This window comes from Gobius niger (genome assembly GCF_951799975.1).
Source record: "Gobius niger genome assembly, chromosome: 10".
NCBI classification, from domain to species: Eukaryota; Metazoa; Chordata; class Actinopteri; order Gobiiformes; family Gobiidae; genus Gobius; species Gobius niger.
In genome coordinates, this window is record NC_136861.1 from 3,978,336 (window position 1) to 4,004,834 (window position 26,499).

Consider the following 26,499-nt stretch of genomic DNA (forward strand, 5'->3'; position numbering starts at 1 on the left):
TCACGTGTGCGGAAGTGGTCTCAGCTGTTGTGCGTCATGCAGCGGAGGGAAGCTTGTTGTTTTGAAGACGTTAGCGGCTGAAACCATCGCTCGCACCGGGTCGTTCGCCTGTCCCCCGTCCCCGCTTTAGACCCGCAGGCCTCGGCATGGCTCTGGACTGAAGCCCCGGGCTCGCCGTAGCTCCCAGACCCCAGGAGAGGAGGCGGAAGGCGGACACACTGCGGCCCTGAGTCACCGCCGCAAGGTAAACAACGGCTAGCGTTAGCTTAGCCACGGTTTATTTTAATTAACTGACCCGGTAATTGTTTTATTATCCATTTGTTTCCAATTTGGACCCGGTTTAGATTTGTCAGTACTAGTTTGTTTTGCTTATTTATATTTTGTTTTGACTGTCTTTAATATTGCGATGACGATATTTGCAATATTTATTAACCCGTTTTCAATGTACTTTATATTGACTTTCATGTAAATCAAGTCTATGAACTTATTTCCTGCATTAAATTATATAAAAAAACACAAAATCGGCCATAATAGCGTCAAAATTGATCTAAATAATTTGTATTTACTTAAACGTTATGTTATTTGTTTTTGGCTGTTGGCAAAAATATATTAAAATGAAGCACTCGATCAGCTGTGGCGATATCGATACTGCCTCACCAAGCAGTTTCCGATAACTAACGTTAACGATATATTGTGCAGCATTACCTGAAATGTGTTTTCCGGATTGTTTTTTCTCTTATATGAAACAATTTTACGTCGGTTACAACCGTCAAACCGAGAAAATAGAATGATGGGAAAAATGGTAAATGGTCTCTACTAGAGCTGCTCGATTATTGAAAAAAATAATCAAGATTTTTTTGGTCATAATAGAGCTCCACAGTCCCGCCTCCTCTCCGGTCCGGAAGTAAAACTCCCCTTGCTTTGAGACCGTATTGATTGGGAAAAAAGTCTTTAACTCTTTAACTCCGTCAGCTCGGGCTGAATCCAGCTCTGTGGTTCTAAAGCGACCGCAAAGTCAGACGCAGGTGAAAAAAGCACGTATGAGATCCATCTAGTTTACGAAAAAATGCAGTTTAAAGGCATTAGAGAGGATTTTTCCCAGGAATTAAAGCAGGACTAAGTAACTCTTCCCTCTAGAGGCCATATGCGCAACTGCAGGTGTAATAGCAAGTTACGATTTTTTAACTTATTAATTGTCTTGGAGAGTAGACAGGAAAGACGAAGGGAGAGAGGGTCACTGTGCATCCAATTATACAATAGAAATATATTTTTTCACTCAAACCTGGCTGTAAATACTGTTTAAAGTGAGGTTATCCCGCAGTTAGCTTTGCCCGTTAGCATGTTAGCTTCTTCTTCGTGATTACATTAGTGTGTATTGCTTTCTCCGGAACGGTGGCAGTCAAGTTGCAAACATGGTTTTCTGGCCAGAGACACCAGGGGGAGATGAAAGACCCTCCAATCATCCCATAAACACTTGTATGATCCCCACAGGGACTACGGGAAGGATTTATTATGGTAAACAAGTTACTTAGTACTGCTTTAAGTTCCCAGATATTACTAAAATGACTTAATTGATCAATGGCACTCCTGTAATTATGGTTCCCCCCAAAATAATAATGAATATCCATAAACTGTGGCCGTAGTGGGGCCTGGAAAACACTAGCCAATCGACTTTGTCACCTTTCCAAAGTCGATTGGCTACTGGTTTTTCAATCAAACATTTAGCGAATATGCCCCAAGTACGTTATTTACGTGGGCTCCAAGCATAACCCTCACGCAGTTTGGCAGCAGTCCGCCATTACGCCGAGGACGACGGATACACTACCACCTAGTTCTGCACTCCTGGTATTTAGAATTATTTCAGAAATGGCAGAAAAGAACCCTGAAAAACCTAACCGAAAAAGAAAGCCACTGTTTGAGGTGGTTGAAAGGAAGAGAGAAACTGCGAGAGAGCGGAGCCGAGTAAGTGTCTGTCTGGGAGATTGTTTTGAGCGCTGGCGGAGGCGTGTCTTACGTAGGGAGCTAATGCGAAGGAGGGGGCTCTGACGCATGCGCACTATTCAAACATACACAAATCTTAAACCACAGAATCCTCTCTAATGCCTTTAACTGCGAGCCTTCGTCCTAGAACTACATTACCCAGGATGCTCGGGAGTCCCATGATCTACTACGAGGCTTTTGATTGGTGGAGCTTCACGTTCCCACACGTGTTTATTTATTGTAATGTAGACGACATATTATAAACAATGTATTCAAACATAATGCAGGCAGAGAGTGGACGTTTTATCCACATCTAACACTGAGAGTAAGAAAAACGTCAAAAAATGTTCCCAACGATCCAATTAAACGAACCACCATCATTTTTATTCACATTAGCAGATTCAGATTGTTTAATAGTGAAATAATATAGAACTTTTGTTTGCAAAGTAAAAGAAACTGGCCGTGTTTGCTGAAAACCTGGTTGCCTTGACCAGCGGGCGCGATGTCGCAATGGTTCTTGGGATACGGAGTTTCTATAGTCAGGAAGTGAATGATGTCACAGCCTTGTACCTTTGCCTTTCCTTCAACATCAAGTCTTCTTTTTGGATTGAAGTGAAACATTTTATGGTCATGAATTGCTACATAGCTTATTAGCTTTTGCGCTGACGATAAACTCTTAATATTTGAATTTTTGGAAAATCGACGGTCGTGTAGACGGGGATTTTTTGCTTCCGGACCAACAAGACCACAAGGGGCGGGACTGTGGAGCTCTATTGAAATCCCGATTATTCAAACGATTATTTGTTGCCTTTAAAAAAAAGGTCTATTTTATTTATTAATAAAAAACTATGCTGAATATTTTATGTTTTTTGAACAGTCATAAAAGTACAAATGATTTCAAGTTTGCCTCGATTAAGGAGAGGCACATTTTGTCACATTTTTGAGAAACAGAATTTTTGTCACATTTTGTTGAATTTTTGTCATTTTTTTGTTGAATTTTTGTCACATTTTTGTTGAATTTTTGTCACATTTTTGTTGAATTTTTGTCACATTTTAGTTGAATTTTTGTCACATTTTTGTTGATTTTTTGTCATTTTTTTCTTGAATTTCTGTCACATTTTTGTTGAATTTTTGTCATTTTTTTCTTGAATTTCTGTCACATTTTTGTTGAATTTTTGTCATTTTTTTCTTGAATTTCTGTCACTTTTTTGTTGAATTTTTGTCATTTTTTTGTTGAATTTTTGTCATTTTTTTGTTGAATTTTTGTCACATTTTTGTTGAATTTTTGTCACATTTTTGTTGAATTTTTGTCACTTTTTTGTTGATTTTTTTTAATTTATTTTTGTCATTTTTTTGGTGAATTTTTGTCATTTTTTTTGGGTGAATTTTTGTTGAATTTGACATTTTTTCCCCCCAGATTATGCTAATTCAATCATCATTTAGTGTAATAATCAAAATTGTAATCAAATTTTGATTAATTGCACAGCCCTCTCTACTTCTATAGTGCTTTTCCACCTTCATTCATTCGGCTCAAAGCGCTTTTACGTCAGAGAAACGGTCAACCATTCAATCTCTCATTCATACACCAGTGTACGCAGACTCTGGGGGTGAGGTGAGTGAAGTGTCTTGCCCAAGGACACAACAGTTTGCAGCTGCGGGATTTGATCACAAGACCAAAGCACAGCGCGTTTGTACTCTTAAAGGAACAGGCCACAGTTTTTCCACACTGAGATCTGTTCTGACCTTAGACGAGGAACACTTCCTGCTGTGTGGGGGGTTTTCGCTTCCTCATGGTTCAGACTCTTCTTATCTACAGAAAAACAGACTCCGCACTTTGGACTCTTCCTGCTTTAAACTGATCACTGGACTCTGGAAAGTCAAATATTTTATGAACTCCTTTATTTTAGTTTGTGACGCCTCAGATCTGCTTCAAACTGGGCACAACTGCTGTTAAAATTTTTGGAGTTTTAACTTTTGTCAATTGGAAACAGTTTCTGCGTGACATTAAAAGCACCAAAAGTCATTTGAAGGCGGGTTATTATGCAAAATGGACTTTTTCAAGCTTTACATCATGTTATGTCATTCCCTCTCATTCCCTCTAATATTTGTCACATTTTTTTTGAGTTTTTGTCACATTTTTGTTGAATTTTTGTCACATTTTTGTTGAATTTTTGTCACATTTTTGTTGATTTTTTGTCACTTTTTTGTTGAATTTTTGTCACTTTTTTGTTGAATTTTTGTCGAATTTTTGTCACATTTTTGTTGAATTTTTGTCACATTTTTGTCACATTTTTGTCACATTTTTGTTGAATTTTTGTCGAATTTTTGTCGAATTTTTGTTGAATTTTTGTCACATTTTTGTCACATTTTTGTTGAATTTTTGTCACATTTTTGTTGAATTTTTGTCACATTTTTGTTGAATTTTTGTCACATTTTTGTTGAATTTTTGTTGAATTTTTGTCACATTTTTGTCACATTTTTGTCACATTTTTGTTGAATTTTTGTTGAATTTTTGTCACATTTTTGTTGAATTTTTGTCACATTTTTGTTGAATTTTTGTCACATTTTTGTTGAATTTCTGTCATTTTTTTGTAGATTTTTTGTCACATTTTTGTTGAATTTTTGTCACATTTTTGTCACATTTTTGTTGAATTTTTGGCACATTTTTGTTGAATTTTTGTCACATTTTTGTTGAATTTCTGTCATTTTTTTGTAGATTTTTTGTCACATTTTTAATTTTTGTCACATTTTTGTTGAATTTTTATCACATTTTTGTTGAATTTCTGTCATTTTTTTGTTGATTTTTGTCACATTTTTGTTGATGTTTTGTCACATTTTTGTTGAATTTTTGTCACATTTTTGTTGAATTTCTGTCATTTTTTTGTTGATTTTTTTGTCACATTTTTCTTGAATTTTTGTCACATTTTTGTCACATTTTTCTTGAATTTTAATCTCCCTGTAGTCATGTCTAACTCCTCTCTCCTCTCCCTGTATTCATGTCTAACTCCTCTCTCCTCTCCTTGTAGTCATGTCTAACTCCTCTCTCCTCTCCCTGTATTCATGTCTAACTCCTCTCTCCTCTCCCTGTAGTCATGTCTAACTCCTCTCTCCTCTCCCTGTATTCATGTCTAACTCCTCTCTCCTCTCCCTGTATTCATGTCTAACTCCTCTCTCCTCTCCCTGTAGTCATGTCTAACTCCTCTCTCCTCTCCCTGTATTCATGTCTAACTCCTCTCTCCTCTCCTTGTAGTCATGTCTAACTCCTCTCTCCTCTCCCTGTATTCATGTCTAACTCCTCTCTCCTCTCCTTGTAGTCATGTCTAACTCCTCTCTCCTCTCCCTGTATTCATGTCTAACTCCTCTCTCCTCTCCCTGTAGTCATGTCTAACTCCTCTCTCCTCTCCCTGTATTCATGTCTAACTCCTCTCTCCTCTCCCTGTATTCATGTCTAACTCCTCTCTCCTCTCCCTGTATTCATGTCTAACTCCTCTCTCCTCTCCCTGTATTCATGTCTAACTCCTCTCTCCTCTCCCTGTAGTCATGTCTAACTCCTCTCTCCTCTCCCTGTATTCATGTCTAACTCCTCTCTCCTCTCCCTGTATTCATGTCTAACTCCTCTCTCCTCTCCCTGTATTCATGTCTAACTCCTCTCTCCTCTCCCTGTAGTCATGTCTAACTCCTCTCTCCTCTCCCTGTAGTCATGTCTAACTCCTCTCTCCTCTCCCTGTATTCATGTCTAACTCCTCTCTCCTCTCCCTGTAGTCATGTCTAACTCCTCTCTCCTCTCCCTGTATTCATGTCTAACTCCTCTCTCCTCTCCCTGTATTCATGTCTAACTCCTCTCTCCTCTCCCTGTAGTCATGTCTAACTCCTCTCTCCTCTCCCTGTAGTCATGTCTAACTCCTCTCTCCTCTCCCTGTAGTCATGTCTAACTCCTCTCTCCTCTCCTTGTAGTCATGTCTAACTCTCTCCTCTCCTTGTAGTCGCCGTCATGTCCACCGTGGAGCGAACGTCCGACACGGCTCCGTTTTTCTCCGACGACAGCGAGTCCGAGGCGCAGGACGACGGGAGGGCGGAGCCGCGCGATGGGGAGGAGTCACCGAGCGGCGTGTCGCCTCGCCGCGCTCTGCTCACCGTCTTCATCCTCTGCTACATCAACCTCCTCAACTACATGGACCGCTTCACTGTGGCCGGTAAACTTTGAACGTATGTGTGTGAGGGATGTGAGTGTGTGAAGGTCGAAGGTCGTGCGAAGCTCCTGAGCGACAGATTCCACAATAATAATAAGCAGATAGTTTATGAGCTGGAGCGCAGTGAGGGCGTCATGTGACTTTCAGACGGCGGTTCTGCTCAGGCCATGACTGTGAACACCTGACGGACACTCTCCAACTTTTTCATCTCGTCATGTTTTAGACATTTTTAGTTCGTCACCGTGAAGTTCTCAGGAAAAAAAGGTGCGTGTACGAATTGTATTTGCCTTCGTGGACGAAAACAACACTGTAATGGAAAATACCTGGACAACTAGGAGTCTACACTAACAGATGCTTAACCCCTTAACTCCCACCTGAACCGAGCACGTTTTCTCCAGGTTGGCTTTACCCCAATCCAAAAGCTTCTGGACAAAAGCTGTGAAAATAGCAACAAAACTGAGACGAAAACAATGATGGAAATGTGAGAAAAAAGTGAGAAAACATTGAAAAATTGATGAAAAAGTGTCAAAAATGTCACATAAATGTCACAAGAAATGGACAAAAAATGGACGAAAAAACGACAAAAATGTGACAAAAATTTGATAAAAAATTGACCAAAAAATGACAACAATTTGAATAAAAATGGACGAAAAAATGACAAAAAAAATATATAAAATGTGACAAAAAATGACAACAATTTGAATAAAAATTGACGAAAAAATGACAAAAAAAATATATAAAAATGTGACAAAAAAATAACAAAAATTTGACAAACAAATAAAAAAATAAAAATGACACAAATTTGACAAAAAATGGAAAAAAAAAGTTACAAAAATGAGTTGAATACCAACAAAAAAATGATGGAAAAAAATCTGATAACGTGAGGAAAAAGATCCTCTCGGTTCAGGCGGGAGTTAAGAGGTTAAACAAAATAAAGTTTACAAAACACTTCCTAACTAAACAAAACTTAATCTAGAAGGTGCAGGAGAAACTCTACTGCTGTTTATGTGTGCGTTTTTCCAACCAGCTGATCTGAAAAACATGTACAAATGTTATTACTACGGAGCTTTACTGGCAGAACTTCTTCTACAGCGCCAGCTACTGAAACGAAACGCACCAAGCGCCCTCTGCTGGTGTACCCAAGTATTGCATGTCACATAAAACACAGTGACCCCCGGCTCACATTAAATCCGGTTACGGTCCGGTACGGCATCCGCGAACTTAGAAAGTCATTCAAACCAATGTTGCAGACTCACACTGCTCCGCGAAGTCCGGGTCCGGTTACCGAGGCCGTCCGGCGGCCGTCCGGAGCCCCAGCGGATCAAGCTGACAGAAAAACACGAGCCAAGCAGGAAGTCAGGTCTCTCCGGTGTATTTCAAAATAAGATCGCTCTGCTCGATACTTATCTGGTCTGGTTTACCACCTGTACACGTGCGTAACGTGGTAAATGTAAACGTTTCTCCATTACCAGTGACACGGGGGCAGGAGTGTGTTAAAGCCTCCACTTCACTGGGGAGAGTCGTTGTTCTGGCAAATGCGGCTTTTGTTTACAAGAACTACGTATACACGGGGCTGATCATCACGTAAACTCGCTCCAAGCGGGAAACCCTCGCACTTCTGTTCTCGTGAGCGCCGTTTCTGTGTCTGGAGCAGCGTCTGGCGCCGGAGCCGGCGGAGCCACAGCGTCAGCCGGACTCACTGTGAGTGGTAGTTTGGGGCAAACCTGGACCGGATCAGGACCGAACCCGGACCGGACCCGGACCGTAGTTAATGTGAGCCGGGGGTAAAACCTTAACCCCTTAACTCCCACCCGAACCGAGCACATTTTCTCCAGTTTGGCTTTACCCCAATCCAAAAGCTTCTGGAAAAAAAGCTGTGAAAATAGCAACAAAACAATGATGGAAATGTGACAAAAAAGTGAGAAAACATCAACAAAAAATGGATGAAAAATTGATTGAAAAAGTGGCAAAAATGTCACAAGAAATTGACAAAAGATGACAAAATTTGATAAAAAATGGACGAAAAAATGACAAAAATGTGACAAAAAAAATTACAAAAATGAGTTGAATACCCAACAAAAAAATGATGGAAAAGAAATCTGATGACGTGAGGAAAAAGATCCTCTCGGTTCAGGCGGGAGTTAAGAGGTTAAACGTTGCAAAAATTAAACAACTAAGTAAGTAAGTAGAAAATTTATTGTCCCCGTGGGGAAATTCATTTGCAGTGAGTACACAAATACAACAGTGACCACAGCAGACAAATCCAAACATCGACAACATACAAAGAACAAACCACGGCCAGTCAACCTCAGTTTAAATTGTTAAAATCGTTATCTATATTCCTTAAAAACCTTCTCTGACAGACCAGCTGTGCAGAATTAAAAAAATAAATAAATAAATCGTTGGTTACTTCGTATTGTTGGTTTGTTTAATTTTGTTTAATTGTAAAATGGCTTGTGGCACAAATGGCTGCCTGGTCCTGTTTTTAGTCAGGGCGGAGGCTCCTGTACCTTCGACCTGAGGGGAGCAGCTCAAACTCTCTAAACAGAGGATGTTTTTAGTCCGATAATATTATGTCTGCTTTATCTGGAGCTCGAGTAAAATAAATGTCCTGCAGACCCTTCAGAGGAACACTGAGGATTTTGTTTGCAACTGTACATATTTTCCTGAGGGAGTTCTTTTGTGCCTCAGTCATGGCCCCGAACCAACAGATGATACAGAAAGTCAGAACACTCTCCACAAAAGCAACTGGAAAACACTTTCAACATGTTTCTATCCACCAGGACACCAGTTTCTTCATAAAATATATTCTCTGTTGACCCTTTTTTGTGATGTGATCTGTATTTTTATCCCACTTTAATTTGTCATCTAAGATCACACCCAGATACTTGTGCTCAGAGACAGAATCAATGACTTCTCCTTTGATGATGGTCGGGCTGCGTGTGGACTCCCGCCTGAAGTCGATGGTCAGCTCCCTCGTCTTTGTTGTGTTCAATAGGAGATGGGAGTCGTCACACCAGGAGATGAACTCGTTTAGGACAGGGCCGTGTTCAGTCTCGTTCTCCCGAAGCAGGCTGATAAGGGCTATATCATCAGCGAACTTTACCAAGTGCCTGCCAGGGTGGGAGCTGGTGTAATGTAAAGCAATGGCGATAATACGCACCCTTGAGGAGAGCCGATGTTAGTGACTATCCTGTCTGAGAACACAGACCCCATCCGGACCTGCTGCACTCGTTGGCTGAGGAAGTCCAGAACCCATAAAATGAGTCCTCCTTCAAGAGAAAAGTCCATGTCTAGTCTCTGAGCCAAGATATTTGGCAGAATAGTGTTGAATGCTGATGAAAAATTAAAAAAAATGATTTTAGCGTAATTTTTTGATGTGTCCAAGTGGGAGAGAACTAAGTGCAATAATGTTGCTATGGCATCATCAACACCCTTATTGTGTTGATAGGCAAACGGAAACGGATCTAGTTTGTGTTGCGTTTGCTCGATTATGTGTTTTTTTATGATCCTTTCAAAACATTTCATCACCAGTGAGGTTAAAGCTATAGGGCGAAAGTGGTTCAAGTCACAAGGTTTTGTAATTTTCGGCACGGGCTTTATAAACTATAGACTATAAACAGTATCTAAACTTCTAACAGTATCTAAAAGAGTTTTTAATGGGGGGGCAACTATTTTAAAATAAAAAGTAAAACACCTAGTGCCGCATAAAGACGATCATTCTCTAACTCGTTTGTTTGTGTTTTCTCAGGAGTTCTGAGTGAAATCGAGCACTACTTTGAGATCAACGATTCCAAGTCGGGCCTCCTCCAGACGGGTAAGAAACCAAAGAGCTCAGTCCTGACCCAGACCTGGTTCTGACCCGGTTCCTCTCAGTCTTCATCTGCAGCTACATGTTCCTGGCGCCGGTCTTCGGTTACCTCGGCGACCGCTACAACAGGAGGTACATCATGAGCGTCGGAATCTTGTTCTGGTCCCTGGTGACGCTGCTCAGCTCCTTCACGCCCAAACAGGTGAGGCGACGGCGGGTTTTTTTCATTTCATTTGTTTAATATGGACATAGCAGTTTCTTGGCCGAACCAGATGCACTGTTTACAGTAGTTTTCTAGACCCGTCCATAGGGGGCTGTTTAACCTGTTAACCCCCACCTGAACAGGGCACATTTTCTCCAGAATGGCTTTACCCAAATCTAAAAGCCTCTTGAAAAAAGTGTAGCCAAAAATGTGATGAAAAAGTGATGAAAAAATGACAAAAATCTGATGGAAAAAATTACAAAAAAGTGATGAAAAAATGACAGAAATCTGATGAAAAAAAGACAAAAAAGTGATGAAAACAAAGACAAATATGTGATGAAAAAAATTCAAAAATGTAATGAAAAAATGACAAAAATCTGATGAAAAAAGGACAAAAATCTGTTGAAAAAATGACAAAAAAGTGATGAAGAAATTACAAAAAAGTGATGAAAAAATGACAAAAATCTGATGAAAAAATTACAAAAAATGGATGGAAAAATGACAAAAATCTGATAAAGAAATTATGGAAAGGTGATGGAAAAAATGACAAAAATCTGATAAAGAAATTATGGAAAGGTGATGGAAAAAATGACAAAAAAAAGTGATGAAAAAATAATGAAAAAGTAATGAAAAAATTGACACAAAAATGACAAAAATCTGATGAAAAAATTACCAAAAATTGATGAAAAAATGACAAAAAAGTGATGAAAAAATGACAAAACTCTGATAAAGAAATTACGGAAAAGTGATGGAAAAAATGACAAAAAAGTGATGAAAAAATAATAAAAAAGTGATGAAAAAATAATAAAAAAGTGTTGAAAAAATGACAAAAAAGTGATGAAAAAATAATAAAAAAGTGTTGAAAAAATGACAAAAAAGTGATGGAAAAATGACAAAAAAGTGATGAAAAAATGACAAAACTCTGATAAAGAAATTACGGAAAAGTGATGGAAAAAAGTGATGAAAAAATTGACACAAAAATGATGAAAAAAATAATAAAAAAGTGTTGAAAAAATGACAAAAAAGTGATGAAAAAATTGACACAAAAATGTGATGAAAAAATGACAAAAATCTGATGAAAAAATTACCAAAAATTGATGGAAAAATGACAAAAATCTGATGAAAAAATGACAAAACTCTGATAAAGAAATTACGGAAAAGTGATGGAAAAAAGTGATGAAAAAATGGACACAAAAATGACAAAAATCGGATGAAAAAATGACAAAAATCTGAGGAGAAAATTACAAAAATCTGAGGAAAAAATCACAGAAATGTGGCAAAATGCAGCCACAACGCAAGGAAAAAAGATCCTTAAACATTTATATCATCTTTCAAACGTGGCGCCTCACTGGCCAATAGGCTGTAAGCTCGAGTTGAGAAGCTTTTAGGTTTGGGTGAAGCCAAAATAGAGAAAATACGCTTGGTTCAGGTGGGGGGTAAGAGGTTCATAAAACACATTATTAAACAAGATGAGGGATTTTTTACACCTGGAACAACAGTGGCCCGATTTGAGCCCCTGTTTGAGCTCTCTGGTAACGACTGTGAAGAACGTTTTCACTGACTGTCCCGCTCTGTCCTGCAGCACTTCTGGGCGCTGCTGCTGACCCGGGGGCTGGTGGGAGTGGGCGAGGCCAGTTACTCCACCATCGCCCCCACCATCATCGCAGACCTGTACGTCCAGGGCAAACGGACCAACATGCTCTCCATCTTCTACTTCGCCATCCCTGTCGGGAGGTGAGCCGTGTCTGGAGGAAACCGCAGATTTAGGGCCTGTGTTTGTCTCCGTCTGTCTGTCCCGTGTCCTCTTCATTCTCCAGACCAGGATGGGAGCTCGTTCTCTGTTTTTGGTTTAGCTTCTGACCTGTGCTCTGTTCGCAGTGGTCTGGGCTACATCGTGGGCTCTCAGGTGAATTCGGCGGTGGGGGACTGGCACTGGGCACTGAGGGTGAGCTCCTTCACCTTTAGTAAATCTAAATCTAGTTGAACTGCAGTAATGTGGACACCCCTCTCTCCTTCTGCCCCTCAGGTGACTCCGGGTCTGGGCTTGGTGGCGGTCGTGCTCCTCCTGGCCGTGGTTCAGGAGCCGAAACGAGGAGCCGTGGAAGCGCGATCTGAGCACCAGCTCCATCAGACGAGCTGGACCCGGGACCTGCAGGCGCTGCGTAAGAAGTGAGTCTCGCTCTTCTCCAGCTCCTCCTCCTCCTCCTCACGCTCCCTCTGTCACTAAAGTGTGTTCTCCTCCTCCTCCACACACTCGCTCACTAAAGTGTGGTCTCCTCCTCCTCACACTCCCTCTGTCACTAAAGTGTGGTCTCCTCCTCCTCCTCACACTCCCTCTGTCACTAAAGTGTGTTCTCCTCCTCCTCCACACACTCGCTCACTAAAGTGTGGTCTCCTCCTCCTCCTCACACTCGCTCACTAAAGTGTGTCCTCCTCCTCCTCATACTCGCTCACTAAAGTGTGTCCTCCTCCTCCTCCTCCTCATACTCGCTCACTAAAGTGTGTCCTCCTCCTCCTCCTCACACTCCCTCTGTCACTAAAGTGTGTCCTCCTCCTCCTCCTCACGCTCGCTCACTAAAGTGTGTCCTCCTCCTCCTCCTCACACTCCCTCTGTCACTAAAGTGTGTCCTCCTCCTCCTCCTCACACTCCCTCTGTCACTAAAGTGTGTTCTCCTCCTCCTCCTCACACTCCCTCTGTCACTAAAGTGTGTCCTCCTCCTCCTCCTCACACTCCCTCTGTCACTAAAGTGTGTTCTCCTCCTCCTCCTCACACTCCCTCTGTCACTAAAGTGTGTTCTCCTCCTCCTCCTCACACTCCCTCTGTCACTAAAGTGTGTCCTCCTCCTCCTCCTCACACTCCCTCTGTCACTAAAGTGTGGTCTCCTCCTCCTCCTCACACTCCCTCTGTCACTAAAGTGTGTCCTCCTCCTCCTCCTCACACTCCCTCTGTCACTAAAGTGTGTTCTCCTCCTCCTCCTCACACTCCCTCTGTCACTAAAGTGTGGTCTCCTCCTCCTCCTCACACTCCCTCTGTCACTAAAGTGTGTCCTCCTCCTCCTCCTCCTCACACTCCCTCTGTCACTAAAGTGTGGTCTCCTCCTCCTCCTCCTCACACTCCCTCTGTCACTAAAGTGTGTCCTCCTCCTCCTCCTCCTCACACTCCCTCTGTCACTAAAGTGTGTCCTCCTCCTCCTCCTCCTCACACTCCCTCTGTCACTAAAGTGTGTCCTCCTCCTCCTCCTCACACTCCCTCTGTCACTAAAGTGTGTTCTCCTCCTCCTCCTCACACTCCCTCTGTCACTAAAGTGTGTCCTTCTCCTCCTCCTCACACTCCCTCTGTCACTAAAGTGTGTTCTCCTCCTCCTCCTCACACTCCCTCTGTCACTAAAGTGTGTTCTCCTCCTCCTCCTCACACTCCCTCTGTCACTAAAGTGTGTCCTCCTCCTCCTCCTCACACTCCCTCTGTCACTAAAGTGTGGTCTCCTCCTCCTCCTCACACTCCCTCTGTCACTAAAGTGTGTCCTCCTCCTCCTCCTCACACTCCCTCTGTCACTAAAGTGTGGTCTCCTCCTCCTCCTCACACTCCCTCTGTCACTAAAGTGTGGTCTCCTCCTCCTCCTCACACTCCCTCTGTCACTAAAGTGTGTCCTCCTCCTCCTCCTCCTCACACTCCCTCTGTCACTAAAGTGTGGTCTCCTCCTCCTCCTCCTCACACTCCCTCTGTCACTAAAGTGTGTCCTCCTCCTCCTCCTCCTCACACTCCCTCTGTCACTAAAGTGTGTCCTCCTCCTCCTCCTCCTCACACTCCCTCTGTCACTAAAGTGTGTTCTCCTCCTCCTCCTCACACTCCCTCTGTCACTAAAGTGTGGTCTCCTCCTCCTCCTCACACTCGCTCTGTCACTAAAGTGTGTCCTCCTCCTCCTCCTCACACTCCCTCTGTCACTAAAGTGTGTTCTCCTCCTCCTCCTCACACTCCCTCTGTCACTAAAGTGTGGTCTCCTCCTCCTCCTCACACTCGCTCTGTCACTAAAGTGTGTCCTCCTCCTCCTCCTCACACTCCCTCTGTCACTAAAGTGTGTCCTCCTCCTCCTCCTCACGCTCGCTCACTAAAGTGTGTCCTCCTCCTCCTCCTCACACTCCCTCTGTCACTAAAGTGTGTCCTCCTCCTCCTCCTCACACTCCCTCTGTCACTAAAGTGTGTTCTCCTCCTCCTCCTCACACTCCCTCTGTCACTAAAGTGTGTCCTCCTCCTCCTCCTCACACTCCCTCTGTCACTAAAGTGTGTTCTCCTCCTCCTCCTCACACTCCCTCTGTCACTAAAGTGTGTTCTCCTCCTCCTCCTCACACTCCCTCTGTCACTAAAGTGTGTCCTCCTCCTCCTCCTCACACTCCCTCTGTCACTAAAGTGTGTTCTCCTCCTCCTCCTCACACTCCCTCTGTCACTAAAGTGTGTTCTCCTCCTCCTCCTCACACTCCCTCTGTCACTAAAGTGTGTTCTCCTCCTCCTCCTCACACTCCCTCTGTCACTAAAGTGTGTTCTTCTCCTCCTCCTCACACTCCCTCTGTCACTAAAGTGTGTCCTCCTCCTCCTCACACTCCCTCTGTCACTAAAGTGTGTTCTCCTCCTCCTCCTCACACTCCCTCTGTCACTAAAGTGTGTTCTCCTCCTCCTCCTCCTCACACTCCCTCTGTCACTAAAGTGTGTTCTCCTCCTCCTCCTCACACTCCCTCTGTCACTAAAGTGTGTTCTCCTCCTCCTCCTCACACTCCCTCTGTCACTAAAGTGTGTTCTCCTCCTCCTCCTCCTCACACTCCCTCTGTCACTAAAGTATGTTCTTCTCCTCTTCCTCACACTCCCTCTCTCACTAAAGTGTGTTCTCCTCCTCCTCCTCCTCACACTCGCTCTGTCACTAAAGTGTGTTCTCCTCCTCCTCCTCCTCACACTCGCTCTGTCACTAAAGTGTGTCCTCCTCCTCCTCCTCACGCTCCCTCTGTCACTAAAGTGTGTCCTCCTCCTCCTCCTCCTCACGCTCCCTCTGTCACTAAAGTGTGTTCTCCTCCTCCTCCTCACACTCCCTCTGTCACTAAAGTGTGTCCTCCTCACACTCCCTCTGTCACTAAAGTGTGTCCTCCTCCTCCTCCGCAGTCGCAGCTTCGTCCTGTCCACGTTTGGCTTCACGGCGGTGGCCTTCGTCACCGGGTCTCTGGCTCTGTGGGCGCCCACCTTCCTCCTGAGAGCCGCCATTTTCTCCGGAGAGAAGGTGCCGTGCGAGCAGCAGCAGTGCTCCTCCTCAGAAAGGTCCGATTTCACCCTGTTCTGTCCTGCAGAGTAAAAATAGATTATTAACCTCTTACCACCCGCCAAAACCAAATGCATTCTCTCCATCACTTTTAATTTCCCTTATGTGTTTTTCTCAGTTTTTTATTACTTTTTTGATGCATTTTTGTCATTTTTTTGCTGGAATTTTGTCTTTTTTTTTTTATGGATTTCTGTATTTTTTTGCTGGATTTTTGTATTTTTTTGCTGGATTTTTGTCACTTTTTTTGCTGGATTTTTGTCATTTTTTTTAATGCATTTTTGTCATTTTTTTGCTGGATTTTTGTCATTTTTTCGTTGGATTTTTGTCATTTTTTTTGCTGGAATTTTGTCACTTTTTTGATGCTTTTTTGTCACTTTTTTGATGCATTTTTGTCATTTTTTTGATGCATTTTTGTCATTTTTTTTCCTGGATTTTTGTCATTTTTTTTCCTGGATTTTTGTCATTTTTTCGTTGGATTTTTGTCTTTTTTTGCTGGATTTTTGTCACTTTTTTTGCTGGATTTTTGTCATTTTTTTGCTGGATTTTTGTCATTTTTTTTCCTGGATTTTTGTCATTTTTTCGTTGGATTTTTGTCTTTTTTTGCTGGATTTTGTCACTTTTTTTGCTGGATTTTGTCACTTTTTTTGCTGGATTTTTGTCATTTTTTTGCTGGAATTTTGTCACTTTTTTGATGCATTTTTGTCACTTTTTTGATGCATTTTTGTCATTTTTTTGATGCATTTTTGTCATTTTTTTCCCTGGATTTTTGTCATTTTTTTCCTGGATTTTTGTCATTTTTTCATTGGATTTTTGTCTTTTTTTGCTGGATTTTTGTCACTTTTTTTGCTGGATTTTTGTCATTTTTTTGATGATTTTTTGTCTTTTTTTGCTGGATTTTTGTCACTTTTTTTGCTGGATTTTTGTTTTTTTTTGATGATTTTTTGTCATTTTTTCGTTGGATTTTTGTCTTTTTTTGCTGGATTTTGTCACTTTTTTTGCTGGATTTTTGTCACTTTTTTTGATGATTTTTTGTCTTTTTTTGCTGGATTTTTTGTCATTTTTTTGCTGGATTTTTGTCACTTTTTTTTGCTGGAATTTTGTCATTTTTTTTGCTGGAATTTTGTCATTTTTTTTGCTGGAATTTGGTCTTTTTTTTGATGGATTTCTGTCTTTTTTTTATGGATTTTTGTATTTTTTGATGGATTTTTGTATTTTTTTGCTGGATTTTTGTCTTTTTTTGCTGGATTTTTGTCTTTTTTTGTTGAATTTTTGTCATTTTTGTCGCTTTTTTTGTGTCTCTTTTTAGCATTTTTTTGTTGCGTTTACATCCTCATTTTCTTCTCATTTTTTGTCGCTGGTTTGAAGAAGCTTTTAGATTTGGAGAACAGGAGAAATCATGTTCCGGCGGGAGTTAAGAGGTTCAGATAAAGTCATAAAGAGTTCCGTCTGTTTGCAGAGAATCCGAATATAAAAGTTTGAGTTGGACTAAAGTAAATCCAAACTGGTGACTCTGCTTTGTTGCGTGTTCTGTCCTCAGCCTGATCTTCGGCATCATCACGTGTGTGACCGGCGTTCTGGGCGTGGCCAGCGGCGTCCAGCTGAGCCGCGCCCTGAGGAGCCGCACGCAGAGGGCGGACCCTCTGGTCTGCGCCGCCGGGCTGCTGCTGTCGGCGCCGTTCCTCTACCTCGCCATCGTCACCGCCGAGCTGTCCACCGTCGCCACATACGTGAGTCCCGCCCCCTCAGCTGTCACCATGGCAATGTCTCATAGTCCCGCCCCCTCAGCCGTCACCATGGCAACGTACTGTCAGGACAAACCGAGGCCGGGAACCAGCGAAGAGAATAAAGTTTCTGTACTACTGGTTTCTAAACAAAGGTATCGAAAGTAGGAAGAAGAAAAATACTTTAGAGATCAAGTATTTCTGCCGATGGTCCAGGGATTCTGGTTTCTGGATCTCGATGATAAATATTTGAATATATTGGGAGGAAAAAGTGAGACACTGTTTGTAATATCTCACATTTTTGCCTAAACTGATCATGAAATGTGGTCTGATCTTTATTAAGGTCATAAGATTAACAAACAGTGTCTGCTTAAACTAACACCACCCAAACATTTACATTTGATCACATTTTTATCGGCCACAACATGTAAACATTCACAGGACAGTGTGGAATAAGTAAGTGCACCGTCTGAATCTCACTGAACTGCAGCAGTTTTGTAAAGAGGAATGATCTAAGATTCATCCTGATCGTTGAAAAAATCTGATCTGTAACTACAGGAAAGCAGTTACTGATGTGAGAGAAGAGTCAGCAGATATTTAAAGAGGGGGTATTCTGCTTTTTTCAGTCACATAGCACCAGTCTATATCACACTACAATGATGACAAACCTTCTGTTGGTCTGTAAATGCAGTAAATTAGAATAACTGCCTTGTATAAAATGTCTCTCTCAAAATGGCTGTAGTGAATGTCTTGAAATAGGCCTCTGTCTCTTTAAGAACCTCTGAGCCTTTAGACACGCCCCCTCCACACGCTGTCTGTGGCATCAGTGGGGAGGGGGCTCTGCTGAGGAGCAGTGGTTGGTTACTCGGCTGGTGACGAAAGCTCGGAGGCGTCTCCAGGAGGTGGGGGCGTTCCTAGGAGGACTCAGGCAAAACCTATCCCTAAAATGGCCGCCATCAGAGTTTTTACAGATTACTCAAAAATACGTGAATGTGCCAAGGCAACACTTCAGGCATGTTTTTAATGAGGGAGTGACAGAATAACACGATGGAAAGCTTGAAAACGTCCATTTTGCATAATACCCCCCCTTTAATACAAGGGTTCACTTACTTATTCCACACTGTTGTGAATGTCTCCATGGATGATGTCACGTTGTCCAGGCCCTGAGGAAACACAACAGCCCCACACATGATGCTCCTGCTCCAGACTCCACAGTGTCGGGGGAGGTATCGAAAAAATCAAATTCTTTCGGGGCCAGTTTTCGTTTTTTTTTCTCTCCAGAACCGCATTGGGTCTAAAAAATGCAGGTATGTGCAGATAATGAGCCGCTTCAGCACAAATGGAGTCGAGAAAAGCTACACCTTTATATCGCTATAACGGATTGTGGGAGGTGGAGCTGGTGGACACACGAGTCTCCTCTGAAGGATCCTCGGGAAAACGGGCGGAGCGAGTTCTCATCAGCTCCACGTCACTTCTCACTCAAACCATGTTTAAATCTCTGTTTTTTCTGCAGGTTTTCATCTTCCTCGGAAACACCTTCCTGTCCATGAACTGGGCCATCGTCGCCGACATCCTCCTGGTGAGAAACACTCAGGCCGACAGCACTGAGGTCCCTCAGACTGATGTTTTCCTGAACTCGCTCATGGCGTGTTTTAAATGTGTGTGAGGCTCTCTGTCGTCCAGGGATTGTCTTTTCGTTGAGGTCGGGAGAGTTGTGGTCGTTTCACTTCTGTTTTTACCCCAGTTTAGTCGACGACAAATCATAAATATCAGGATGTTTGGACGATGTATGAAGAAAGTTAGGAGTGAGTTTGGACCAGGGTTTCCGTTAACCCGCTGTAGCTTTTGGACGGTTTGCAAAGCAAATGGCCGGTAAAAATAATTTCCATCGGCCAATTTGGCCGACAGTAAAAAATATGGAGCGAATATAGAAAAATATATTAAATACAACATGTCACCTGGGTCAGTGACTAACATAACAAAGTGTTTTTGAGACAGACAAGAAAGGTTCAATGTTTTTATCAAAAAGCCCATTTTACAAAGCGCAGTTGAAGCGCCAGCGTCACGCTGGAAATGAAAGGATTTTCTCTTCGTGCTTCGTCACATTTTCCAAGAAAACAGTGAACTACAGGTACATTTACTTTATAAAAGTGTGTTAAGAACTCAGCAATACTTTTGATTAGGGTATTCTTTAAACGAGCGTGTGTTCAGTCAGACTGACGCGCTGTCCTGGCTCTTCCTGGGAGAGTGGCCGGGTTTAGAGGCGCTTCCCTCGGTCAGTCTGCGCAGACGCCTCGGCTTAGTTACCGGTGTTGGAGCCGCTCTAGATCGCGGCAGAGCTGGGTCCATGTTCAGTCGATTTGCCTCCGTAATATTTCAGCGGTGACAGACTTAATCATTATTTTACACCTGATGTCACGTTAAAGCCCAGTCCTCACTGAGCAGCTGATGATCAGACCTGGATATGGAGGGTCACAGATATCGGCTACTTTCTGTCTCAGTTAAAGTGCAGATGAGGCTTCGTCCGCGTGAAACCTGCCGCTCTCAATCGATCCACGCGCAATTTTTTGGGGGGATTTCAGCTGCATTTTTTCACGTCATTTTTTCATTAGCCATAGCCGTCTTTTGGACCCACTAAAGCACTCGTGTGGCTCTGTCTAAATGTAGATTGTTATTGATAATAAGCCACGTTCATTATGTACATATTTTTAATGGCCGATAATTCTTGTGAATGGCCGACATTTTATGACCCAGCCGGCCAAAGTGTCCGACAAAAAAGAAGTTTAGAAGTCTAGAAGTTTAGAAACCTAGCGGAACCTCTGGTTTGGACCAAGATGAACGATTTAAACTGGAGTGGCTTCGTTTGGTTTGGTAGTGGAGCAACTCGGCCACAGATCAGAGCAGCGAGTCACTGACAGACAAGGCTCTGAGTGTTGTATGTAACAATAATAATAATAATAATAATGCATTTTATTTGTTAGGCGCCTTTCTAGACACTCACGGTCCAGTCTTTGCCCTGGGCAAACGTCCCCCCGTCCTGCAGGGTTTAGGCGTCTCGGACGCGCGTCTTCCTCCACAAATAACGGCTTTTATTGGCATTCCTCACAGCCATCTTTACAGACACAGGCCATTCCAATAGTAGACACGGTCAAAAGAGGTTTGCACCACACTGCCACACCTGAGTGCCCCCGCCTCCCCCCTTATATAGGGCACACACAGCGCCACGCAGTGGCAGGAGGAACAAACATGGCTGAAATGGCTCCAACACACCGGCCCCTTAATTGAAGCTGAAGCCGGATGCGGAAACAATTACAAATACATTACTTAAAATGGAGCCAAAACAAATCCATTTCATACATTTACAAAAAAGGAAAACATTTTACTTTATACATTATCCAAAATCATATCTGTCACCAATGTCATTAGCGTAGTTTTACATCCTGGTTAGTTTAGTAAATACATTTCCACCTCTTCCTTTTGAAGGTTTTGTATTGCAGTTTGTGGGCTTGTCCAACAAGCAAGAACAAAAAGCAATTCAAAATGGCAGCAATAGTTTTCACAAACACGGACTCTTTAAGAGTTTGTGAAAGCAGCAGAACAACTGCATCACAGCAGTACTTTGATGAGCCGGTAGCTTTACCTGAGGGAGGGGGGATGGAGGAGCCATCAGTGGGAATGGAGAGATTGATGATTTTATTTAGGGAGGATTTGGTGCCAATGAGGAGTTCAGTTTTATTGCTGTTGAGTTTGAAGTGAAGGACTTTATTTCATGGAGGCAGTTAGTGAGATACATATAATAGTGATATATATATAATAGTGATATATATATAATAGTGATATATATATAATAGTGAGATATATATAATAGTGATATATATATAATAGTGATATATATATAATAGTGAGATATATATAATAGTGATATATATATAATAGTGATATATGTAAACACATATGTATGTGTCTCTGTGTCCAGTACGTGGTGGTGCCGACCCGCCGGGCGACGGCTGAGTCCCTGCAGATCGTGGTGTCTCATCTCCTGGGCGACGCCGGGAGCCCGTACCTCATCGGCGTGGTCAGTGTTTGCTGGTGCCGCCTCAGACTCGGCTTTAGTCCGGACTAGCCTCTGATGGATCTGCTCTTGTTTCCTGCTTTCAGGTGTCGGACTCTCTGCGGCGCGAGCAGTCCTTCCTGTGGCAGTTCCGCTCGCTGCAGCTGTCGCTCCTGCTCTGCGCCTTCATCGCGGTCATCGGCGGCGGCTTCTTCCTGGCCACGGCCATGTTCATCGAAACGGACCGGAAACGCGCCGAGAACTACGACCCGTCAGGTGAGGACGGAGACGAGACGAGACGCTGCAGGAGGAAACGACGAGGGGTCACGCCGGGGTCAGGGGTCAAAGCTTTGAGGAGAAAACTAAAAACAGACCAAACTCTTTTCACCACGTTTGTTCTCAGATTTATCCAGGAAGTGACTCTGACATGTCTGTGTCGCTCCCTGGTCTTTCCCGCGCTCATCCATTCACAAATACTGACATGTTTTCATTCACCCCGCTCTTTAACCTCTTAACTCCCGCCTGAACCGAGAGCATTTTCTCCAGTTCAGCTTTACCCAAATCCTGTAGGCCAGTGTAACACCTCCTTTGAAAGACCTACAAAACTCACCTAAATGGATCTTTTTCCTCACATCAGATTTTTTTTTTTTTTTTGGGGGGGGGGGGGGGGGGGGGGGGTCCATCCATCCATCCATTTAGTCTTTTTTTGTAAATTTTTTATCAATTGTTTTGTCTTTTTTTGCTTTTTGTCATTTTTTGGTCAATTTTTGGTCAATTTTTGGTCTTTTTTTTGCTTTTTTGTCATTTTTTGTCCATTTTTTGTCAAGTTGTTGTCTTTTTTGTCACTTTTTTTGTCATTTTTTTGTCGCATTTTTTGTCTTTTTTTGTCACTTTTTTTGGTCAATTTTTTGTCATTTTTTTGTCAATTTGTTGTCTTTTTTTGTTGCTTTTTTTGCTTTTTTTGTCATTTTTTGTCATTTTTTGGTCGCATTTTTTTGACGCATTTTTTGTCTTTTTTTTGTCACTTTTTTTGGTCAATTTTTTGTCATTTTTTTGTCAATTTGTTGTCTTTTTTTGTTGCTTTTTTTGCTTTTTTTGTCATATTTTGTCATTTTTTTGTCGCATTTTTTTGTCGCATTTTTTGTCTTTTTTTGTCACTTTTTTGTCGCATTTTTTGTCTTTTTTTTTGCTTTTTTTGTCATTTTTTGTCATTTCTTTGTCCATTTTTTGTCTTTTTTTGTGCCGTTTTTGTCATTTTTTGTCACATCTTCATCATTGTTTTCGTCTCAGTTTTGTTGCTATTTTCACACCTTTTTTCCAGAAGCTTTTGGATTGGGGTAAAGCCAAACCTGGGAAAACGTGCTCGGTTCAGGCGGGAGTTAAGGGGTTAAACAACATCTGCCCTTTAGTCGCTCCATTAGACTCCACACTTTACAGGCTCAACCACATCTGGAAAGATTGTAAATCCTGACAGATTTACAGATTTTCTCCTGCAGCGTCTGGTCTGAATCCTGCTCCGTGTCAGACTTCATCAAACACTTTCCGTCCTGTTAAATCCACTCATAAGAGTTGTTTTCATTCTAGTCAAAGGAGCAAATGAGACGGAAGCTTAAAGGTACAAGACTCAAACCTGTCAGTCTGTTCATGTGCAATCATCCGAGCCCAGGCATTCTCAGCTGAAGACCCTGCTGGACCTTTGAGGAGCAGGTTCATGCCAGTGTCTCCAGCAGCTGAGAATCCCTGCTCTTAAACACAGCGGAAATCCAAAACTACGCAGGAGGAAACCGGGTTTTAGTCCTGGTTCTGAAACATTTCACCTAAAAGTGTGATTCTCAGGACTAAACCTGGACTAAACCTGGACTAAACCAGGGCCAATCAAGGTCTTAATGGGACTAATCCAAGACTAAAGGCGAGGACTGAACCATAAGAGGCCAAAGGCATCACATGTAAGAAAATGAGGATGTAAATTGACAAAAAGTGACAAAAAATCAGCAAAAAAATGACAAAAAATCAGCAAAAAAGTGACAAAAATTCAGCAAAAAAGTGACAAAAATTCAGCCAAAAAATGACAAAAATTCAGCAAAAAAGTGACAAAAATCCAGCAAAAAAGTGACAAAAATCCAGCAAAAAAAGTGACAAAAATCAAGCAAAAAAGTGACAAAAATCCAGCAAAAAAGTGACAAAAATCAAGCAAAAAAGTGACAAAAATCCAGCAAAAAAAGGGACAAAAATCCAGCAAAAAAAGACAAAAAAACAGCAAAAAAGTGACAAAAATCCAGCGAAAAATGACAAAAAAACAGCAAAACAAAAAAAGACAAAAATCCAGCAAAGAAATGACAAAAATCCAGCGAAAAGTGACAAAAATCCAGCAAAAAATGTGACAAATTCCAGCAAAAAAAAGGCAAAAATTCAGCAAAAAAGTGACAAAATCCAGCAAAAAAAAAGGCTAAAATTCAGCAAAGAAGTGACAAAAATTCAGCCAAAAAAATGACTAAAATTCAGCAGAAAAGTGACAAAAATACAGCCAAAAAAGACAAAAATCCAGCAAAAAAATGACAAAAAATCAGCAAAAAAGTGACAAAAATCGAACAAAAAAATGGCAAAAATCCAGCAAAAAAATGACAAAAATCCAGCAAAAAAGTGACAAAAATCAAGCAAAAAAGTGACAAAAATCCAGCAAAAAAGTGACAAAAATCAAGCAAAAAAGTGAAAAAAATCCAGCAAAAAAAGTGACAAAAATCCAGCAAAAAAAAAACAAAAAAACAGCAAAAAAGTGACAAAAATCCAGCGAAAAATGACAAAAATCCAGCGAAAAATGACAAAAATCCAGCAAAAAAAACAATTGACAAAAAAACAGCAAAAAAAATAAATAATAATAATCCAGCAAAAAAGTGACAAAAATTCAGCCAAAAAAATGACTAAAATTCAGCAGAAAAGTGACAAAAATCCAGCAAAAAAAATGGCAAAAATCAAGCAAAAAAGTGACAAAAATCCAGCAAAAAAGTGACAAAAATCCAGCAAAAAAAGTGACAAAAATCCAGCAAAAAAAAACAAAAAAACAGCAAAAAAGTGACAAAAATCCAGCGAAAAATGACAAAAATCCAGCGAAAAATGACAAAAATCCAGCAAAAAAAACAATTGACAAAAAAACAGCAAAAAAAAAAAATAATAATAATCCAGCAAAAAAGTGACAAAAATTCAGCCAAAAATATGGCTAAAATCTAGCAGAAAAGTGACAAAAATACAGCAAAAAAAGACAAAAATCCAGCAAAAAAATGACAAAAAATCAGCAAAAAAGTGACAAAAATCGAACAAAAAAATGGCAAAAATCCAGCAAAGAAATGACAAAAATACAGCAAAAAAATGACAAAAAAATGACAAAAAAGTGACAAAAAAGTAGCAAAAGTGCCATTAAAAAAGTGACAGAAACACATAAGGGAAATAAAAAGTGACGACAATGGCTAAGAGGAGAGGATGCATTTGGTTTTGGCGGGTGGTAAGAGGTTGGCTTAGTTCCTGTAACCCCTGGGATGTGGTCTGTAATAATAAAGAGGCCCGTTTCCATGGAGATCTGCCCTGATAGTATCCAGCTCCGCACAGCCCACCTCTGGTTCAGTCTCTGCTTTTGTCTCTGATCAAACTAATGACTTTCTGATTCGTGTTTCCGTGACTGCCTTGTGGCTGAACTCTCTCCTTCTCTTTTCCAGACGACGAGCCGATTGTCGTCCCGAAAAGCGGCCGCTCCACTCGAGTCCCCGTGTCCAGCGTCCTCATCTGAGCTTCACTTTTTAACCTTTTACGGACATTTTACGCCTTTTTTTTTACGCTCGGTTTGGGCTCGAGACGAGAAAAGACTTGTTTTTCCCGCTCTGGGACCAGCGGCTTTTACCCAGTTTTCAGTTTTAACTCAGAATCAGAGCGACTCTTCTTTTTAATGATTTTTGTTTCTCCGTTTGTCTCCCTCTTTTGGCGACGGTTTTTGTTTTTTTTAATCAACAGTTAATCATCCCGGATCATTTTATTGTTCTTTGTAAACTATTAAAACCGAGTTTGTATCGAGTGTCGTGTGTGTGTTTTCATGTTGTGTTAAAAAGTACAAACTGCATTAACTCGCGATGGGCTAAATGTGCCGAAAGCAACAAAAAAAAGTCACGTGACCAACACTTTCACTGTTGTTTTGCATCATGTAGCAGAGGTGGGAGTAAGTCACTAATGCAAGTCCCAAGTAAGTCCAAGTCGATCGGTCCTGGGGTCAAGTCAAGTCCCCTCAAGTCACAAACGCCAGCGTGTCGACTTTTCATGTGTTTAGTCTTGAAAATAACAAGTGCTTTCTCAAGATATAGCGATTTTGAACATTTAGGCTAAAATCAAACTTTTTAAAATCTCATGGATTTAAAGTCTAATTAATATTTAATTGCCAAAAAATTCAAACTCTATATTTTAAATGCTCCAGTCTGTGTACAAAATTACCGGGAAAAAAGAAAAATGAAACAGAGTCTTTTAAACATGAGCTGCTTTTCCTTGTAGTGTGAAATATAAATATCAAACAATATTTTTTTTATTTTTGTTCTGGCAGTTTTTCTGTCAGTGGTTCCCCTGTAATGCCCCAGCCCCTGTATACTCGGATTCGCCCCTGCTCAAAGTAGATCCCGCGTAGCCTTCAGTCCCGCTGTCACTGGGCTGTGCGGATGCATAAAATAAACACTAAATGCTGTAAACTTTGTGTGAACGAATTAAAACATGGAAAAGCCCCAAGATTCCTGTTGATTAATCAGCTCTGACATGGTGGTTCTGGAGGCTCCGTCTGCGCTGTAGGTCCAGCCCTTTGTTTCAAACGTTTTCCTGTCCGTAAATCTCCTCCTCTTCACTGTCTTTAGGAAACTTTTAATGCATCTAAAGAAACACGTGGTATTTCCTCTTGTCTTTTCGCGCTGTATTGATCAGACGCTCCGTGGGGAAACCGAACACACATGTGGATAATCACCATAATGTAAACAAAGATGCAGCTTTTACGAAATGAAACCTGATCTTTCGACAGTTTCACTCAGATAAATAATAACTATGAAGTCACAGCGAGTCATTGAGAGTCATTGAGAGTCATTGGCTTCAAGTCCAAGTTAAGTCTCGAGTCATAAACAGCAAGTCCCAAGTCAAGTCTTTTTGGAGCTTTGGTCAAGTCAAAAAAAGACAAAAATCCAGCAAAAAAATGACAAAAAAACAGCTAAAAAAATGACAAAAATCCAG

At 41.5% G+C, this 26,499-nt stretch overlaps 1 protein-coding gene across 1 annotated transcript; it reads left to right on the forward strand.

Moving 5' to 3' along the window:
• Positions 1–25,169, forward strand: spns1 (SPNS lysolipid transporter 1, lysophospholipid). The gene is made up of 13 exons (XM_079564480.1): positions 1–244; positions 5,964–6,173; positions 9,922–9,987; positions 10,047–10,183; positions 11,766–11,917; positions 12,062–12,128; positions 12,210–12,352; positions 15,330–15,482; positions 17,021–17,210; positions 18,718–18,783; positions 21,181–21,279; positions 21,363–21,531; positions 24,963–25,169. Exons 2-13 carry the CDS (start codon positions 5,972–5,974, stop codon positions 25,031–25,033), a joined length of 1,515 nt encoding a protein of 504 aa, XP_079420606.1. The 5' UTR covers positions 1–244; positions 5,964–5,971; the 3' UTR covers positions 25,034–25,169.
• Positions 25,170–26,499: the final 1,330 nt, after the last annotated feature.